At 39.0% G+C, this 20,505-nt stretch overlaps 1 protein-coding gene across 4 annotated transcripts in view; it reads right to left on the bottom strand.

Annotated features, from left to right (window-relative positions):
- MAD1L1 (mitotic arrest deficient 1 like 1) overlaps positions 1 to 20,505 on the bottom strand; it is an 860,690-nt gene that overhangs the window by 185,105 nt on the left and 655,080 nt on the right. The window contains exon 18 of one of the 4 annotated variants that reach the window (XM_020975227.2): positions 5,592 to 5,652. The exons of the other annotated variants lie outside the window; for them this stretch is intronic. Coding sequence (XP_020830886.1) covers positions 5,626 to 5,652 — 27 coding nt within the window. The 3' untranslated portion in view covers positions 5,592 to 5,625. The remainder of the gene's footprint in view (positions 1 to 5,591; positions 5,653 to 20,505) is intronic. 4 annotated transcript variants of the gene reach the window in all.

The raw sequence follows: 20,505 nt of genomic DNA on the forward strand, positions 1-20,505 counted from the left end.
CGGTGGTCCTGTTCAGCTCTGACGCTACAATCCTCTGAACACTTTTCTCTGATATCCAGTCAGTCTCCATGGTTCCAGTCTTTCCCCGCTCTCCATTCTCCATTCAGCTGCCAAAACAATATTTATAATGCAAAAGTATAGCATATCATTCTCTCGGATCAAAAAGATTAGTGGCTTCCCTTTGCCATAAGGATAACATCCCTACGATCTGGCTCACCATCTAGCATTCTAGACTCATTACTCCCCTTTACTTATTCGAATTCCAGCCAAACTGTTCTTCTAGTTATTTCCTCAACTCAGAATTCCATCTTCCAGCTCTGGGCCATGCCTGAAATACACATCCTCCTCACCTACTTCTCCCAGAATCCTTCTCTTTTTTTCACAGTGTAGAGCATGTACATAAAGCCTTTTTTTGACCTCTCTTCTGTTACTGCTCTCTCTTGGCTCAAATGACCTCGTATGATCTGCACACAACATGAATCAGCCAATGAAACGTAAGCTCCATGAAGGAAGGCAATTTGGTTTTGGTCTTTGTGTTCCTAGTGCGTGGCACAGAGCCTTGGATATACTAGGCACTTATTAAATCTTTGCTGAATTGAATGGAGCACAAAAAGGTCTCAGGGTTTCAAAATATTTGTAGCCCAGAGTTTTCAATTAGGTAATTACAATGATAATCAGAGGAAGAGACTCATGTAGCTACAGAATGAAGGATTAGTGCTAGAGGAGACAAGGTAGCTATGAATTTTTCTTCTCATATATCCCTCAACGGCCAATTATTTCTTCAGCAGTCTTTCTTAGGGCTACATAAAAGTGAGTGACCAAAATTTCCTTTCCTTATAATGGTAGGCAGGTTGTGTAACTTTGTTGCTTCTCAATTTTTTTTTTTCAGAGGGGCTTGGGGAGGCAGGAGTACAAATAGGCATCAAATATAGAAAGTCTAATGGGTGATAGTGGTCGGGAGGAGGGAGAATACAAGGTCTTCACAGGCTTGAAAAGAGACAAGGCGTTGACTAAAAAGTGTGGCCTTTGTTACCAAAGGAGAATGCACTACCCCACCCAAAGTAAAAACAAATAAAACCATAACACACACACACACACACACCACACACACACACACACACACAGCGCCTTATTCTTCTTGACACTTCTGACAACACTATATCCAGTCTAAGGGAAAACTCTACTAGACACACTGAGGTTGACAGATGAAGCCCTCTCTTGGGGGGAAGTCTCCATTCAGACTGCAGGCCTAGACTGGAGTGGAATGGCACTAGAGATGTATATGGGCAAATTCAAGGCTTGTGTGTTGACAGGTAGTATAACCTGACCTGGGATCATGCTATGACTTGCTAGATAGCAGAAACATATTTTAAAAACAAAACAAACTCCCCAAACCATCTTCAAAGCAATTGAAAAACCTCAGAAGCCTTTCTTTAAAGCAGTGATTCTTAACCTTTCTGTGTGTATAATGGACCCCTTTGGCAGTCTGGTGAAGAACTATTAATCTATTTTCTGATTAGTGCATAAAATTTTAAACACAAAATAAAATATACAGGAATGTAAGGGAAATCAATTATATTAAGTACAGTTATCAAAATATATTTTGTAAAATGTTTCTAGACCTCAGGCAAAGAACCCAAGATCTAAAGAAAATATTGAAGGCCACAAAATTGAGGCAGCACGCAACTCATAAGCCTGGTTCCTACCTGCGCAAGATTCTTCCATCTCCCTTTATCACCTCTTTTTGAATTTTGATTTTCCTTCTCTTTGGCTGGTGACAGACCTGACAGTTATAGAAGTGTACAACAGTGCCCCATAGCAGCCACCAAAGGTATTGCCGCAGCAGTCCTATCCATCTTTCTTTTATATATTTTCTCTCCCCTACAAGAGTACAAGCTCCTTGAGGGTAGGGTAGTGCTTTTCTTATTCTTTATAGTTCCTCCAGTGCCTAGTATTGTGTCTTGTACATAGCAGGTAGTTCCTAAATGGTTGCTGAATTATTACCTGAATGTATCAGGAAACTGTATTAAGAGAAGAGACATGTGAGATGTGCTACGAAGTAACACAAGAGTCCAGGGGACAGACACACAAATTCATCTCATTACTTTCATGTCACATCATATAAACATGAAAAGACAGCTAACTATACTGGGCAGTACATGCTAATTGTGAAGCAAACGGTAAAGATTCCCAGCACTCTAGTAGTTCAGAGGAAGGAATCACTGTGAACTAGATGTCATTATGAAAGGCTTGACAGATGAAAATTTTTATTCATGACTTGAATGTCCACCTAAGAGTGATATTTATTAAATCTGTGGCTGACTGAGAGTTGGATCAAACGACCAATATTTTTGATGACAGAATCAGGATTCAAAATGACCTTTATTGAGTAGAAACAAAGGGTCAAAAAGGGTGGAGTATGACAGTAAGAAAGGAAAAAGCCTGAATTTAGTTAAGGAAGGTAATCCTCCCTCTGAATTCTAGTACACTAAAACCACCCCAACCAATCAATTCGCAAGTGTAAAGCCTCCACCATGGGTGAGGCACTGTGTTAGGCCCTGGAAACACACAAAAAAAGAATGAAACAACACCTACTTGCAATGAGATTATATTCTAAGAATGAAGACATCAAGTACATATAAAATATATGTAGCAAAAAACAAAGTCAATAAATATAAATTTATATGAAATAATTATGAGCATTATGTCCAGTTCTGGGATATTTCATTCTAAGACAGATATAAACAAAATCGAGGAGGTCCAAGAGAAGGCAACCAAAACAATGAGGCCTTGGGAAACTCCACCATATGAAGACTACTTGAAGGAATTAGAGAAATGTCCTCAGAAAACATCGGGTGGGTGACAAGGTGATGATGATTGTCTTCAAATATTTAAAGTGCTCTGATAAAGCTCCCCTTCCAGGAAGGTTTATTTTTGGGTGCCTTCAATGGGCAAAAATAAGTTAAGTGGTGAAAGGTACAAGGGGGAAGATTTCAGCTCGAAATATGTAAGAACTTTATTGCTCAGGAGTCTGGATAACCATTTCTCAAGGAAACAGGGATTACAATAATGGCTAAAATATTGGACTAAGTGACTTCTAAGTTCTCTTTCAACTGGAGTCTATAATGTTATTAAGATGAATTTGATTTAGGCTTGCATGGATAAGGGAGAATAAAACAGGCCAAGAAAAGAGGGGGCAGATCATCTACGTGTTACAAGCGAAGAATGAGAGCAGGAAAGTGTAAAGGCATAGTAGCGGAACAGCAAGCATACCAGTTTGGGCAGAACCAGTCTTATAATGGAAGAAAAGCCTGAGAAGTAGGTTTGAATTCTTGGAGAGAGTGATGAGATTTTATTCTACATGCAACAGGGGAAGTATTAAAGGTTTGGAACAACACTGACATATGGGTTATGGATCAAAGGACTATAGATAGGGTTGTAGAAGACATCTAGTCTAAGTCATTTTGTAGATGAGGAAGCTGAATCCCACAAAGGCGAAGTGACTTGCCCAAGGACAGGATTAAGAACCAGAAGGGGCTTTTCTTAGGGGAAAAAAATGGGAAAAGACTACTCTTTTAAAGGAGAAGAAGCTTGAGGCAGGGAAAGATGTTTATCAGTTTTCAGAATTTAGGCCCTCCTGGATAAATGGCTGAATAGTGTCCTCTGTGATGGCGGCATGAATATTTCTTCCTTAGAAAGAGTTCCTGTTCAGTTTCTGCTTGCTCGTTAGGAAATACTAGATTAGAACTCTGTCACCTGTACTGTAAGGTACAACTAAGGCTGAGACCCAGACAAATTAAGAGGAAATGAAAGCTTTGGCACAAACTACCCAGCATAGTCATTCTTGGATGTAGTGGGAGTTCATTTCTACGATGCTGTCTTCCTGAAAACTACCCCAAATTAATTTACTATTTTGTACTTTGCAAATAAGTAGGATAAGGCTTAAAGGTCACTTAAGGAACTTACTAAGATTCTCGATCCATCAGGGCCTGGTTATTATCCTGCTTGTCGCAGCTCCCATCCTGCCCAGCTGGGCTTCATAAATAGTGGTCAGCCTCTGCCTGAATGAAACCATCATTCTAAGGGAAGTAGGGGAAGAAAGACTTCCTTGGTTTTCTTGCCAAAAGGGACCTGTTTCTTTGATGAGTCCTCATTCCCACACAGATGTCAGTGGACTAGGGTCAAATGCCAAAAGGCAAGAACTGAGGAGGGTGTGGTCATCACCTGCGTGGAGGCAATTTGCTCCTGGACCAACAGAAGAGCAGTCAGCTTACAACATGATTAGAATCTCAGAGTCAGCAGGTATCTCCAAAATCATCCCTCTAATCCAATTCAATCCAATTCAACAAGCATTTAAGTATCTTCTAAGTACATTTATTATGCTAGGTACAGGCCAAGGTCGTCCCCTCCCCCCCCAAGGCACAAAAGAGTCCTTGTTTTTAAGGAGTTAACATTTCTACAGGGAAAGTGGTGGTGGTGGGGGGAAACAGTGATACACACATAATCTGGGGAGGGAGAGAACATTAACAACTAGAGAAATGAGAAAAGGTCAGTTCAGCAGAACTGCATGGAAGCAGAAAGCTGAAATATTCTCTCCAATATCATAACAAGTGGGCATCCAGGGTCTCTGCTTGAAAAATTCCCATGACGGGGAACCAGCTACAGTAAGAGGAAGCAGGGTGCTCTTAGGGCCAGCTCTAATTGTTAGGGGTTTTTCCTTCCATCAAGCAGAAACTTCTTTCGGCAATTTCCACCAGTTGTCCCTACTTTTGCCCTCCAGAGTTAAGTAGAACAAGTTTAATATATCTTCCATGTGACACTCTTAAAATGTTTGAAGAAAGCTTTGATTTGGTCATTCAACCAATTCTGACTATAACTGCATTATTATTATCCATCCCCAGATGGATGCCCATAAAAATATAAACAACTGGTGGTTGTTTATAAGTGGTAAAGTAGACAAAGTGCCAGAAGACTCGAGTTCAAATCCAGCCTCAGACACTTCCTAGCTGTGTGACCCTGGGCAAGTCACTTAATAACCTCCCTCTGTCTCAGTTTCTTCATTTATAAGATAGGGATGATAAAAGCACCTACTTCCCAATGTTGATACGGTTATAAAATGACCTATATTTGTAAAATGCTTTGTAAACTTTAAAGAACTACATGTTATTAAATTATTATACATATTATATTGTTAAAAATGACTGGATACTAGGTCTACATAGCATTCCCCTGATATTCTGGTCCACTAATCCTGTCCAAAAAGAAGATGGCATTGTTTTGGCATGACTTGCTTTCATGAACCCTTGTTGGCTCATGCAGCTCACCTTTTCCCCAGGTGCTTACAAATTGTTCTTTAAAAAAATGTTTTACAATTTTATTAGGAACAGAATTTGAAGGCCACAAAATTTGTGAAAAACCCATTTTACCCCCCTTTCTGGGAAATTCGCCCAGCTCCAATCCAATGGCATTTCTTCCAATCTCCACAATTTTCCAAAAATTACATACAACAGGTCAGCAAATATATGTGCACATTACTCAGAGATAATAACTTGAATTTATTGAGGGGGCAGCTCTTACTCTCCCCCACTTACCTTGGGCTTCAATTTCACAGCAAACATTTTTTTTCTATACTTCCCAGGGGAGATTATTTTCCTCAGGAGAGAAAACAGAATAAAAATAAGTACTGAGTGGTTCTGCCTTCTCTTTGTTACCCATTATCATCACCATATCCACTCTGAGCCTCGCAATGCTCTCTTTTCTCACCTTTCTCTAGTGGCAACAGAGCTAAAAAGCCATTTTGATTATTCTGAGCATTGCCAGACAAGCCTCAGGAGACTGTGACGCATTCCTGACACTCTTACAAGGCCATACAACCTGTTGGTGTTCACCCTCAGCTCGTTGGCCTTGCTGCTAACTTCACCCTCAAACTTAAATGTCAAGAAACACAAACATTTTAACAGACAAAAAAAAGACCAGGAAGAAGCATTTATAAGAAATAGTGAGTTTATGATGCATCCAGTGCTTTAAATATATATGCATATGTGTGTGTGTGTGTGTGTGTATACAATATATATAATTTAACCCAATAGTAATAGAACTGTTCTGCTTTGCTTTCTTCTGAGTTTTTCTGCTCCCTTGTGTATATTTTAAATTTTTTTTATTCTTTCTCTGTCTCTTTGTCTCTGTCTCTCCACATACACTCTCTCTCTCTCTCTACCCCCCAAAAGTTGCACTAAGACTTTTGGGACACTGTGTGTGTGGGTGTGTGTGCATTTTAGTACACACTGAGCTAGGCAGTGAGTTCTCTGCAGAGTTACATCTGTTTCTTTACATAACTTTCCTCATTACCCCCTCATAAAGAATGGTTTGTGTCATCAGCTTTTTTTCCTTGGGATCATCCCATCTATCTTCAATCAACTTTTCCTATAATAGGCATTCTCAATCTGGGGCCATGGAATCCCAGGTGAACTGTGGATAAATTTCAGAGGGTCTATGAACTTGGATTGGAGAAAAATTACACCTTTATTTTTACTGACCTCTAAGGGAAATCATAGCCATGAGATCCTACTAATTTTTTTCTCTGAACTCACTGAAATTTGCTCTCCCAAAACTAGCAAATGCCAAAGTATTCCCAGATTTGATTTCCTTACGTATCTTAAATTTGAAAGTGAGAGGGGTAACTTTCTGCCAAAGCTCCTGCCATTTCTCCTATGGTAACTTATTCTTCTTTGTCAGTCCAAATCAGGTCCAGAATATCAGTTTCCCCATTTATCTTTTACCTTTTAAAGACCTAAATATCACTGAGGCAAATTAACAATTTATAAACTGCTATTTTAAAAACAGATTTTTACTAATATCATCTGTTTGTATACTACTTATATTTCCCAGTGGATCCTTCTACTTTCCCTGTCCCAGACAAACCATCCTTAATTACAAAGAGTAAAAAAGTTTTTAAAAAAAACAACCCAGTTCAGCAAAGCTAACCAACATATCAAAAAAGTCTGACATTAAATGCATCTATAATCCTCTACTTTTGCCAATAAATGGGAGGAGATGCCTTCTTATATCTCTTCTTTGGGGCCAAGTTTGGTCATTATAACTTTGCTTCATTATTTTGCAGCACATTTCTCTGATGAAGGTTTGATATCCCAGATACATGGGGAACTGATTGAAGTATATAAGAATAAGAAACATTGTTCAAAAGAAAAACGGTCAAAGGAAATGAACAGGGAATTTTCAAAGGAAGAAATTCAAGCTATCAATAGCCATGAGAAAATGCTCCAAACCACTAATATTTAGTGAAATGCAAATTAAGACAACTCTAAGGCTCCACTTCATGTGCATCATATTGGCAAAGATGACAAAAATGGAAAATGACAATTATTGAAGGGGTTGCAGGAAAACAGGCACACTAATTCACTGCTGGAGGAGCTATGAATTGATCTACCCAACCTGGAAAACAATTTGGAACAATACCCCCCAAAGTCACTAAACTGTCATACCTCTTGATGAAGTGATGCTACTATTAGGTCTCCACTTCAAAGAGACCAAAGAAAGAAGGAAAAGGTAAATATTTAGGGAAAAAAAGCAGATCTGTGTTTAGTTTGTTGTAGAATATAAACATTAAACAGCGTGCCTTTCAATTGGGCAGCAGCTGAACAAATTTTATATATATATTTATATATATGTATATATATGTATGTATATATGCATATACGAAATGGAATATTATTGGGCCACAAGAAATGACAAAAGGGATGGTTTCAGAGAGACCTTGGAACACCTGTATGAGCCTATGTAGACTGAAATCAGCAGAATGAGAAATATATATACAACAATAACATGGTAAAGAAAAACAACTTTGAAAGATGTAAGAAATTTGACCAATGAAATGAGCAACCATAACTCCAGGGAATCAGTGATGAAGCATGTTTACTTACCTCCAGACAGATGGCTTCAGAGTGCACATGAGACTTTTTAGACACAGCCAAGATATAGATATGTTTTGCTTATATGTATATCTGTTTTAAAAAGGGTTTTGTTTTTCCTATTTTTAGAAATTGAGGGTGGGGAGTTGGAAGGGAGAACAGATATAGCAATAATATTGCAAAAAATGTATAATACTCATCTGCTCTATATTATATAAAGGAATGCTTGTTTTGTTTGGTGTTAAGTTCAGAATTTTTAAAAAATTAAAATAATTTTGCATCATTCAATTTCACTTTGTTGTGCTTTCCATTTACACTGTTGTATTTATCGTATATAATGCCTTCCTAGTTCTGCTTGCTTCCCTTTACATCAGTCCATAGTCCTTTCATGTACTGGTTGGACACAATATGGCTACCAAGGTACATCCAGCTCTCCAACTCTGTTTTTGTGACTCCCATGCTTCTCCATCTTCATCACATTTATCATTTCTTGAACTACTGTTTTTAGTACAAAGCTCCAGCACATGTATAGATCGTTTATATTTCCTCAACACTATGAGATCATGCCTTTATGTCAGCTGTCTGACCCCATTTTCCTTCTGGCTGGATCATCTAAGAATAACTCCCTTTTCTCTTTCTCTCCATTTTAAAATCCCTTGACATTGTCCCCAATTTTCTCCTCCTTTAGTCTCTGATGAAAAGCTGGTACTTCTTCTCACCAAGGTTAACCCCTCTACATTTATCTTGATCTTATCCCCTCCTTTCTTCTCCATCAGACTCTCCCCACAATTATCCACTAACTCTATGTACTGGTTTCTTTTCTTTTTAATTTTACTACCTACAAAAACACCCATCGCCCTTATCCTAAAAAATAAAAACAAAAATAAACAAAACCTCCACTATGCCCTCCCGCCCCCACAAGCTACTGTCCTACATCTCTCCCTCTTTTCTAAGCCAAACTCTTAGAAAAAAGCTGTTCATGGGCATCACCACCACACTGTCCTCCATAGGTTTTCATATTGTTGCTCTCCTTTGGCTCTTTTCCTACTTGTCTGACAGCTCCTTTGTTAGTTCAACAGCCATGTTATGGTCCCCAGTTGTCAGTGTAGCCCATGCCTCTGTCCTGAGACTTCTCTTTTCTCTGAATACTCTCTTGCTTGGTGACTGCATCTGCTCTATTCAGATTACTCTCAGCTTTAGAAATCCAGTTGTCCTCTATCCTGAGCTCCAGTCTCACATCACCCACTACCAAGTGGCTATTTCAAACCAAACAGCTCATAAACATCTCAAAATCAACATGCCCCAAACAAAATTCATTACATAAATATATATTCCCCAAGCCACCTCTCTTTCAGAATTTTTTATATCTATCTAGGGATCCACCATCCCTCTAGTCATTATCAGGTTTGAACATCAGCATTAGCCTCATCTCTTTCTTCTCTCTTACAGACAATTAGTTACAACTCTTGCCAGTTTACCTAAGGTATAAGTCTGACTGCATTAATTCCTTCTCAAGAACCACTAATGATTCTCTCTTGCTCTCTAGGAGCAAAAATAAATTCTTTTGACTTCTCACAAACTGACTGCAATCTACGTTTCTGACCATATTACACATTATTCCCCTCCTTCCTGTACTGTGGTTTTTAGCTAGTCTGGCTTTCTTGCTGTTCCTCACGTATAACATCCTATCTCCTGCCTCCATGAATTTGTACTAACTGCCTCATGCCTAGAATACAATGCCTCCTTACTCCTACCTTTTAGGATTTGTTTCTTTCAAACTTTAGCTCAAATATCACCTTTAACACAGAATCTTCCCCAATCACTCCTGCTGCTAGGCCTTTCCATCACCAAATTACCTTTTATTTGTTTTTAACATATTTTGCATGTAGCAATATAGCCACATATTTTTCCTCCCTCGGTAGGAATCTCTTTTAAATGCTTCGTTTAAGTTGTGCATGTGTCCCTCCTTCAAACTTCAGGGGGTAAAGGGGAGATAAAGTTACAAAATCACAGAATTCTTGAGCTGAAAAATGATCTTAGAGAAAAATCTGCTCCAACTCCCTCATTTTTCAGACTAACAAACTGAGACCTAGATTGGGAAATTGACTTGCCCAAGATCACAAAGCTGGTTAGTGAGAGCTGGGACAAAAACACACATCTCTCGATGCCTGGTCAGATATTTCTTTTTTCCATTGTTGCATGTTGGCCATTATGAACATGAATTTCCTATCTTGCTACTTGATGCTATAACTTTAAGTTTCACTGTCTATCCCTTCTCTAATAGAATGTAATCTCCCTGACAATAAAGACTGTTTCTTTTTTTTTTAATTGTTTTTTGTTATTACTTATTGTTTATTGGGTTGAATTTGCTGTAAAGCTGTAAGAATTCAAATTCTTTATAAAGTACTGAATTAATGGAAAAGTGTTGTGCCATGCATGCATTGTGCGAAGTGCTGGGGATGCAAACACAAACATGCAAACAACCATCCAACCAACACAGAGTCTATTCTTTTTTTTTTTTCCATGGAGGAATGTAAACAGCTCAACTTTAATAAGGCCCTTATGATTTCTCTTTCCTATTTACCTTTTCATGCTGTTTTTGAATCTTGTATTTAGCTCTGGTCTTTTCATCAAGAATGCTTGAAAGTCCTCTATTTCATTGAATATCCACTTTTCCCCCTGAAGGATTACACTCAGTTTTGCTGGGTAGGTGATTCTTGGTTTTATTCCTATCTCCTTTGACCTCCAGAATATCATATTCCAAGCCCTCCAATCTCTTAATAGAGAAGCTGCTGAATCTTGTGTTATCCTGATTGTGTTTCCACAAACTTGAATTATTTCTTTCTGGCTGCTCACAATATTTTCTCCTTGACCTAGGAACTCTGGAAGTTGACTACAGTATTTCTGGGAGTGTTTTTGGGATCTCTTTCAGGAAGTGATTGGTGGATTCTTTCAATTTCTATTTGACCTTCTGGTTCTAGAATATCAGGGCAGTTTTCCTTGATAATTTCTTGAAAGAGGATGACTAGGCTTTTTTTTTTTGATCATGGCTTTCAGGTAGTCTAATAATTTTAAAATTTTTTCTCCTGGATCTATTTTCCAGGTCAGTTGTTTTTCCAATGAGGTAGTTCACATTCTCTTCTATTTTTTCATTCTTTTGGTCTTGTTTTATAATTTCTTGATTTCTCACAGAGTCATTAGTTTCCATTTGCTCCATTCTAATTTTTAAGGAATTATTTTCTTCAGTGAGCTTTTGGACCTCCTTTTTCCATTTGTTTAATTCTGCTTTTTAAGGCATTCTTCTCCTCATTGGCTTTTTGGACTTCTTTTGCCATTTGGGTTAGGCTATTTTTTAAGGTATTATTTTCTTCAGTATTTTGGGGGGTCTCCTTTAGCCAGCTGTTGACTTGTTTTTCATGATTTTCTTGCATCACTCTCATTTCTCTTCCCAAATTATCCTCTACTTCTCTTACTTGCTTTTCAAAATTCTTTCTGAGCTTTTTGATGGCCTGAGACCAATTCATATTTTTCTTGTAGGCTTTGGATGTAGGAGCTTTGACTTTGTTGTCTTCTTCTGGTTGTATGTTTTGATCTTCTTTGTCACCAAAGTAAGATTCTATGGTCTGAGTCTTTTTGTGCTGCTTGCTCATGATCTCAGCCAATTACTTGAGTTATAAACTCTTTGTTAAGGTAGAGGTCTACTTTCAGTGTGGAGAATGTACTGTCCCAAGCTTTGGGGGGTTTTGTGCAGCCGTTTTCAGAGATACTTCTAGGGACCTGTAAGTTTTCAGTTCTTCCAAGGTGGTAGGATCAAAGATGAGTTGTTTATTCCTTTCCTGGCCTGTGCTCTGGGCTATGATTGACCACAAGCACTCTTTTCTGCCTTGGAACTGTGAGAAGGATTCTCACTGCATCACCACTACAAGCTGTACCATGCCAGTGCTCCTCCTAGCCCCAGGACTGCCACCCAGAACTACGACCCAGATCCAAGTACAGGTAAAGCAAGAGAATCCTGTCTCAGCACCAGCAAAGAGATCCCTGCAATCCCCCTCTGATCGGCTGCTCAATTCCCACTCTGTCTGTGGGCCAAGATGCAGCCGCCACCCTGGTGCTGTACTGGGACTGGGGTTGGACCTAGCTTCTCTCTCACCGCAGTCAGACACACCTTTCCTACTCACCTTCTAAGTTGTCTTTGGCATTTGTGGGTTGAGAAGTCTGGGAACTGCCACAGCTACCCTTGATTCAGTCTCATGAAACCTGTTCCAGGTTCACTGGGGCCTTGTATTTGCCTGCATGATCAGCACTGAGCTGTGCTCCTCTCTTAGCCCAGGGCAACAGACCTTTCTCACTGACCATCCAGGTTGTCTTGGGCTGGAAATTTGTTTCACTCAGACTTTTTGTGGGTTCTGCTGCTCTAGAATTTGTTTAGAGCCATTTTTACAGGTATTTGGAGGGGTTTCGGGGAGAGCTCAAGCAAGTCACTGCTTTTACTCTGCCATCTTGGCTCTGACCTCCCTTTTTCTTTTTTTATTCTCTAGAACCTAATAGAGGATCTATAATAGCAATTCTCAAGCCTTTTGTTCTCAAGACTCCTTTATACTCCTAAATATTCTTGAGGATCCCCTATGAGCTGTTATGTGTTATACCTGTCAATATTTATCTTATAAGAAATTTAATTGGATAAAAATTTAAAATATGTATTCCTTAATTCATTTAAGATAATAATAAACCCATTATATGTTAACATAAAACATATTTTATGAAAATAACTATAATTTCTCCAAAAGTGAGAAGAGCAGCATTCTCTTACATATTTTTTCATATCTCTTTGATGTCTGGCTTAATAAAAGTTGAATTCTTATTTTTGCTTCTGCATTCAATTTGTTGTTCTGGGTAAAGTATAGCAAGAAAATCCAGCTTCACACAGATATGAAGTTGGAAAAAGGAGTATTTTCGTAGGCAAATGATGTCTTAGTATTATTATGAAAATAGTTTTGACCTTGTAGACCTTCTGAAAAGGTCTTAGGGTCCCCTAGAGGTCCACAGACCACATTCTGAGAACCACTAACCCAGAACAGAGTATGCTATTTTTCAGTTATCTCAGTCATGTCTGACTCTTTGTGACCCTATTTGGGGTTTTCTTGCAGAGATATTGGAGTGGTTTGACATTTTCTTCTCCAGTTTATTTTACAGATGAGGAAACTGAGGCAAACAGGGTTAAGTGACTTGCCCAGTGTCACATGGCTAGTAAGTGTCTCAGACCAGATTTGAATTCAGGACAATGAGTCTTCCTGACTCCAGGCCTGGCACTTTATCCACTGTGCCACCTAGTTACCCCAGAACATAGTAAGCACTTAATAAAAGCTAATTGATTGATATTTGCTTGCCACAATACTGATTCTACTTGTCTTTCCTCTGATCGTGGTCACCCAATTTGTTCTCTACCATGTTTATCCCTTTCAGTTCATAATTTCCTCATATATAAGCTCTTCTTGATATATAATGCTATGTTACCTGTCCCTTCCCTTTTTATTTAATTCATACCTCTTAGGAAATAATGTCCTTCCATTGCCATATTCCAGTCATGAATTATGACTCATGTCTCATTGATGCCAAATATTCTTTCCTACATGGGATCTCTTGTTCACTTAAAGGACAATACTTTCTCCATTCCTGAAGACATGTTCCAAATCCCACTTTCTCCACAAAGTTTTTCTGGATCATGCTAGCTGGTGCTCAAGTAGCTTCCTTCACTTGAACTTTTACATTGCTTACAATCTGTACCACACAAATTAGCATTGAGTACGTTGTCTCACACTGTTCCCTACTGTTCCAGGTGTGGTAGTTTTGTCTCAACTGGATTAGTTGAGGACCTAGTTAGGTCCTCAAGGAATATATGCTCACTGACTAATCAATGAGTAGGTGTAAAGAGGGCATTTATTACCAGCAGGGAGTTTGATACTATTATCACATTATCACTAAACAATGGCTGTTAATAAGTACATGTATGTGTATAGTTCAGTGATACTTTGCAAACAAATAAAGCCTTATATAAAGTCTCTAGAAACCTATAATTGAAGACAAACTCAACATGGACAGTCAGGGAGGAAGTTTTATAGAACTTGGTTCCAGATTTTTCTTATGTACTTCTTACTTATTTCCCAGAAGCAAGATGTAACTTGCCTCAACTGCCTGAATTGTCTCCTCCCCAGGGCAGAGGAGAAAGCATTACAATTTCTTCACAGATGGGAGGAAACGCCTACATGCAAGAGGAGACTGTATCGACAGTAAACTAACTCTAGGAGGTGGAGAAATGCTCAGTGAGATGAGATAGTAATGTTGGGGTTTATATTGTTTAACAAGGACACAACAGAGGATTGACTCCAAATGGTGCTTCACATCTCCCCCAACCGGAGGCTTGTGTTAGGTAGGGTACCAATTCTGTCCCTTCTGTTTCAGGCAGGGGATGAAACCAGTATTTGTTTACTGCATTCACAACAGAGACATATGGGCCCATCATAATATATCCAATTTTCAAATAATCCTCATCAGTAGTCATAAAACAAGCTCAGCCATCTCTAACGACATCCAGTAATGAAATCTTCCTTATATATCCCAGGCTGAGAGAAGCAGGTGCCTGAGCATAAGGCAAGAGCTGATTTCTAACTCTGAGCTATCTATACCTGCCCTGGTCCCTTCCTGGTCCTGACAGCTTCCACCTGGCACCGAAACTTGCACACCTCTTGTGTTACCATGCAGGATCATGTCTTGTCCCAGCAGACCTTAAAAGAGGGTTACTGTGATTGTCAAAAATCAGGAGAGGAAATTATGATTCATGATAGCCCACATACAACAATGGAAAAATTACCTACTAGGAGTCACAAGAAGTGGGTTTTAGTTATAGCTTTGCTATTAACTAGCTGTGTTACCTTGGCCAAGTCACTTCCCCAAAATCAGAATCTTAATTTGCTTGTCTGAAAAAATGAGGGTGTTGGACCATATTTTTTCTAAGGTCTTTTTAAGTTTCAGGATTCTATGATTCAATAGGTCTACGTCTAGGGTTTGAAGTACATTCACAACTTCAGCAAAAGATTCAAGAAGGCTCCCACCTGAGTATCTATCAGATGTTGAATGTTATATGCTCAGCTGCTAATGATAATGCACAATCTGAGGAGCTTCAGCTCTTTAACTGAATGCAATGAAAGGGGATGGAGTGTTTATATAGTCTCTAGATCAGGATTCTTAACCTTTTTTTGGTGATAAACCCCTTGGGCAGTCTGATGGAGCCTATGGACCCCTTAGAAGAATGTTTTTAAATGCATAAAATAAAATACATAGGATTACAAAAGAATCCAATTAAATTAAAAAAATAATTGTCACTATTTAAAAAAAATTCTCAGGCCTCAGGTTAAGAACTCCTGCTGTAGGGGCAGCTAGATGGCGCAGTGGATAGAGCTCTGGTCTTGGAGTTAGGAGGACCTGAGTTCAAATTTGGCCTTAGACACTTGACACTTACTAGCTGTCTGACCCTGAGCAAGTCACTTAACCCCAACTGCCCCACCAGAAAGCCAAAAAAAAAGTAACTGGGAAATATTTACCAGGATAAATAAAAATACAATAAAAATAGACATTACATTTTAAAAAAAAAGAAGAAAAAAACTCCTGCCATAGATGGAAAACAGTGCCAGAGACGTGGACTGGCTCTTATAAAATCTGGGTGATGGTATTACTCCCTAGAGGCCTTTTTTCTTTTAGTCTGGTTTCTCCATTACATGTAAAAATGATGGAAATATGAAAAAAAAAAGGTGGCCAATTTAGAAATGAGGAAAGGGATTCAAAATTCAATAGTTTTTGTTCCTGTTTCAAATTCTGTTCTGGCCCCATGCTGCTTGGTTCAGGCCATTTAAACTCCATGGGCCTCTCATTTCACATCTGTGAAATGGGACTAAATTAGTGACCTATTATACTGGTAATACAAGCTTTGAACCACAGGTAGGGCTGCTGGAGGAATGAACATCATTAAAGAGAATGTGAGGGTTTTTTTTTTTAATTTAAAATGTCTAGGAGGAAAAGATAGTGATGATCATTCATTTAAAAAAAATAACCAAGGAATGCTACTGGTTTTATTCAACTTCCTGACTAGCAAGAAGTCCACTAGTTCAGAGGATGATTTTCCATTCTGGCAGCTGGGATATCAATTAGAGGAAGGATCAGTAATCTTTCTGAAGTGGAGTGCCAAGTCTTCATTCATCCCTTCCCTTGAAAGCGTGAGGGCAGAGAGGGAGAGAAGGAAGCTGAGGTAGTCGCCTACAGGCATCTACTCAGGCAGTGTGCCCACTGGAGCCTCTGGCAGGGGGAGGTTAGGGATACCAAACAGGAATCCTTGCCACCCACTGTTTGGGCCTTCCTCATCCTGGAGTTCAGAGAACTCAGATAATATCTCCTCCTGGGCAGCTTTCTGACATGCTTCTCTCAAGTCCAGCTGATGTGCCACTAAAATCACCTCAGATACTACTTCATGATATACATGCAGAGCTGGAAAGTCAGAGGTTAACTTGTAAAACCTTTTTCATTTTACAGAGAAGGAAACTGAGGTTCAGAGAAGTTAAGTGACTTGCCTAAGGGTAAGCAGCCAGGCTAGGATTTGAAGCTAGATCTTTACTCTCCAGTCTAGACGGCATCTATAGAGAAGGACCTGGGACACCCACCCAGAAGCGAATACACTCTGTAAGCCCAGGTCACACATGTGCACAGCACATTCTGAACCAGCATTGGGCCCAGCTGGGCATGTTGGTAATTAGGTTAATTACTGTTATGACAGCACTGAAAGAGACAGGCACTGGGAGAGGCAGAAGGCTTTCATTTGGCTGTTGATGTCCATGCCGGATGCTCTTGGTGACAAGGCCATCAGCAAAGTTGCCAGCTAGTGCCTGGAAGATATGACGGGGTTTGGACACACAAAGGAATGTGCCAGGATGAAATAGTACTACTGCATTAGGCCCTTCACCAGCACATGCCTCAACCAGTCCATCAGCGCCTAAGGTCCTGCCTTCCGTCAGGAAAGTAAGGGAGGCAGAGCTCACATCAAGGGCACTTGAGTGCATAGGAAAAGTATGAAGTGACTGGGAATGCCCAGCATGACAGATGAGATACAGAAAACAAACACAGACATACAGATGGCAGAGGGGGTCAGGAACCTCCAGAGAAGTACAGAGACCTTGTAGATCACCTAGTGTTACCCCTATTATTTTAGAGATGGAGATAATAAGGATCAGAGAAGTGAATTCTTAGCCCTCTACTAGGCTATGAGCTCCATCGACAGGGTAAATGTTTTATCTAATACTTCTATATTTTCCATTGCCTAACATGATGCTCCCTCCATACACATTAGACACAATAAAAGTCTACTGAATTAAATTGTCCAAGGTCATAAGCTGATTCTCAAACTAGGGATAAGAACTCAACCCAGTGCCCTTTTGATCACACCATACTGCTGCTTCAACAAAAAAAAGGGGGCAGGGGGAAACACCAAACCAAGGGAGCCAGCCATCTTCCCCTAAGCCAAGGACTTGTTCAAGTAATAGATATCTTTTGCTGGAGGACCATAAAGCCAGACATTCTGAGTCATCTACAACTTGCCAACTGGGAACTGGCTTGGGGGTGCACCACAACAGCTAGAATCAAGAGACTCCTGCATCAAGGTAAAGAGCCTGAGTGGCAAATAGTCTGCAGACAGTAAGTCAAAAAGGAGGCAAGTTCACAATGCCTAATGGCTGGGATTCCAAGATGCTCTCCTTAACTTAAAAATGGAGATCAGTGTTTCCTTGGAATCTGACTGTCTTCCTAACCTCTGCCCCTTCCTTATCATTGCAAAGGACGATCCTAATCCTTTTGTTTCCCCAATGAGTATTAACAAAAGATAATTAAAGCATGAATAATGATAATTACTATACTTAGATTTATAGAGTGCTTTATAGTATATAGGTAAATATAGAGAATTGAATTTTTCTTCACACAAGGCTTACAAGTCAGGTAAGGAAGATATTTTATGTACATTTGACAGATGATGAAAGCTGGTTACATGACTAGCTAGGCAATGACTAGGATTTGATCTCAGGTCTTCTTCCTACTCTGAGACTGTCTTTTCCATTACATCCTGATTTTAGAAAACAGTCCTTCAAACACCTCCCCTTGCTGTCATCATTCTTTTGGAGCTAATAAGGTAACTGCTATTGTTTCCACATAGGAGTTTGAGAGGATTAACACCCCCAGAGCCTTCATTAGAATCAAAAGGGCTGTATTAGAGACCAAAGTTGTGGGGAAATGGAGGCAAAGAAAGCCTGGGAAAATGCTTCCCTTCAATTTGAGAGATATCAAGGACAAAAAGACTAGATTTGAGAGTGTCTGTTCAGTATTTGAAGAGCTATTACCTAGAAGCAGGATTTAAGCATGCTCTGTTTGGCCTGCAGGACAAAAATCAGGTAGATGTTTACAGAGAGGCAGATGTAGGGAAGAAAGGAAAGCTTTAATATTAATTGGAGCTGTCCCAGAGTAGAAAGAGCTACCTCAGGAGGTGGAGCTTGTCTCTTAGAGGGCTTCAAGGTGAGGCTCGCTGCCCATTTCTGGCAGCCAGGGGATTTTGGAGAGTCAAGTATTATAAGGATTATATGGCCTCAGAAGTCTCTTCTCACACTGAGGTTCTGTAATGCTGCTCAAAAGTCATGAGTTATTTCACATTAAGGGAATTTGTATTCTTATGGAATGTACTAGACACTCATGAGACATCTTAGACAGTGGGGTATAACCCACAGTCCATCTAGTTCAATGTTCTTTTTTTTTTTTGCCTTTTTACGGGCATTTAAAGTTGGATTCATTTTATTTAAGTTTAACGTTATTCCCATGCTGTGTTTCAGTAAGAATACTACATATTCTGTATCTGCAGCTCCAGTCAGATATCCAGTAGCACAAATTAGCTTCAAGTTACACATACTGACCGAAAGAGGTTGAGTGAGTGAAGGGAAAGCAGTGGAAAATCATGGTAGTTGTCTGCATGATTAGTCTCCCTTCTAGACCTCCTTTAATAATTCTGTATACCTTCCTTTTATCAGAGCAGGGAGAAGGCCAGAGAAGGTGAAACGGCAACAATTCAAATCAATAAATGTGTTCTAAACTTCTTTTCACTCACACAGCCACTATCCTAATTTAGATCCTCATCACCTCTCACCTTTAATGAAGTAAAATTTATTTGTTTTTGGAGTACATACAGTGATATTCTGATTTCACTGTATGTCAAGGGTATTTTTTTTTTGGAGGGTAATGCAATTGTTTACATCAATCAATCTCTAGATTTATACTTATTATATAATCAGTAGGCCAATTTATTTTGTTTATTCATTTGCTTATTTTAAATTCAGTTTTATTTTATTTTCAGTTACCGACGGTCTCTCTCCTCCTATGCAATCCACAATTCCCTCCATCAACCATTGATAAGGCAAGAAATGCAAAACCTATTACCAATATGAAGTTATTCAAAACAAATTTCTGCATTAGCCATGTTCTGGGAGAAAAAAAAATCAAGAAAAAGAAAGACAGAAAAAAATACATGCTTCAACCTGCACTCTGAGCCTATTAGTTCTCTCTCTGGAGGCGGACAGCACGTTTCATCATGAGTCCTTGGGAACTTTGGCAGATTATTGTGTTGATTAGAGTAGCTAAGTCTCTCACTATTTATCATCATTACAATATTGTTGTTACTGTGTACAATATTCTATTGGTTCTGCTCATTTCACTTTGCATCAGTTCATATAAATCTTCCCAGGTTTTTTGGAATCCATTCCCTTCATCATTTCTTTTAGCACAATAATATCCATCACAATTACATATTACAACTTGTTCGGCCATTTCCCAATTGATGACTATCCCCCTGTTGCCAATTCTTTGTCACCACAAAAAGAACCACTATAGATATTTTTGTATATATGAGTCCTTTTCCTTTTATCTTTTTGGGGTACAGGCCTAGTAGCAGTATTGCTAGGGCTTAATACCTTTTTTGGGCATAGTCCCAAATGGCTTTCCAGAATGGTTGGACTAATTCACAGTACCACCAACAGTACATTAGTATGTTTGTTTTCCCCACGTATGTCATTTTCCTTTTTTCTCATGTTAGCTAATCTGATGGGTGTGAGGTTGTATCTCAAAGTTATTTTAATTTGTACTTCTCTAATTTTTAGTGATTTAGAGCATATCTTCATATGACTATTGATAGCTTTAATTTCTTCTTCTGAAGAAATTAATAACTCTTCAACATTTATCATTTGAGGACTGGCATCTTGCTCTTATAAATTTGGCTCAGTTCCCTATATTATTCGACAAATAAGATTTTTATCAGAGAAATTTGGTACAAATATTTTTCTTAGTTTCCTGCTTTTCTTCTAATTGTAGCTGTATTGGTTTTGTTTGTGCAAAAAGTTTTCAACTTTATGAAATCAAAATTAGCCATTTTGCCTCCTGTCAACTTCTCTATATTTTATTTGGTCATGAACTCTTCTCCTGCCTAGTGACCTGACAGGCAATTTCT

Source organism: Phascolarctos cinereus, unplaced genomic scaffold, assembly GCF_003287225.1.
Source record: "Phascolarctos cinereus isolate Bilbo 61053 unplaced genomic scaffold, phaCin_HiC Scaffold_4;HRSCAF=312, whole genome shotgun sequence".
Lineage (NCBI taxonomy): Eukaryota > Metazoa > Chordata > Mammalia > Diprotodontia > Phascolarctidae > Phascolarctos > Phascolarctos cinereus.